The 1,030-nt window shown below is 38.5% G+C and overlaps 1 protein-coding gene across 1 annotated transcript; it reads left to right on the top strand.

The window, feature by feature from the left end:
* Positions 1-3: 3 nt before the first annotated feature.
* Positions 4-874, top strand: LOC144478131 (uncharacterized; the record flags this gene model as incomplete). Its single annotated transcript, XM_078195849.1, has 2 exons — positions 4-31; positions 528-874. Coding segments are annotated over 2 exons (375 nt in total), but the record flags the coding sequence as incomplete, so codon positions are not given.
* Between the last annotated feature and the right edge of the window lie 156 nt (positions 875-1,030).

Genomic DNA, 1,030 nt, shown 5'->3' with positions numbered 1-1,030 from the left:
CCGCAATACGATGGGCCAACGTACGAATTGAGTAAGTCGTTCAATTATATTACTATGCTTTTAAAATTGTTTCGTAAGGAACAATAAAAATTATATTTCTAGTAAAAGAATGTCTTATTTGTTAAGCTGAGAATAGCCTAAATTAATCCGAATTTCATCTATTCCCTGAAGTTACAATTGCAAAAGCAAGGTGGAAGCAAAATTACTCATTATATCTCTTGCCCTACATTGAATAGTTTATTAGGTTGGATATGCTAATCAATTTTGTATTCGAGTCAATAATGACGTTTCTTTTAACTTGCCGAAAATATTCTCTATGAAAAATTTGGTGAGCTCGGGGTTGTTGTTTATCATTGTAATTATAAAGAAAATGGAATAGCAAGGGGTTAACATGGTACAATTTTTATATCGTATATACATACAGAAAATAATGAAAACTGTCTAATTGAGTATAGATACACCATGGTGTAAGAAGGATGGCAATCGCATAAATGCAAAATTGATAGCAGGGAATTCTTTGTTTTCAGAGCGTATAAGTGAACGCGATGCTGATCCCGAAGGCTACCCTGCGACTGATCCAGAAGGCTATCCCGCAGCCTATGCTAATGCTGTTGGCAATGCTGCAGCGGAACCTGATCCATATGCTGTAGCAAACGCTATAGCAAATGCTGCATCCGATGCTGCTGGCCAACCCGAATCCAACGGTGTTGCACTTGCTGATGACGATTATAACCGGTCACGTAGATTTACTTGCGATGTCCTCTCCTTCCAAACGCGTTGGTTCCGCGTCGGAAATATGGCTTGCGCTCTGAGATGCCGGGTTCAAAGACGAAAGGGTGGTAGATGTCAAAACGGCGTCTGTATCTGTCGATAAGACACACGTTTCACCACACCTGGCTGTCCCCGACCTTGTCGCCTTTTTTACTCGACTACATGTTTATTTGCTTTTCTTTTCATTTTAATAAAAAAAAGACAATTTACTAATATTGTAATTCAATAAACGATGTGTACTTCAGTTTTTGGTTTCTTC

Source organism: Augochlora pura, unplaced genomic scaffold (genome assembly GCF_028453695.1).
Source record: "Augochlora pura isolate Apur16 unplaced genomic scaffold, APUR_v2.2.1 APUR_unplaced_8595, whole genome shotgun sequence".
Lineage (NCBI taxonomy): Eukaryota > Metazoa > Arthropoda > Insecta > Hymenoptera > Halictidae > Augochlora > Augochlora pura.
This window is presented reverse-complemented; position numbering and strand designations above follow the sequence as displayed.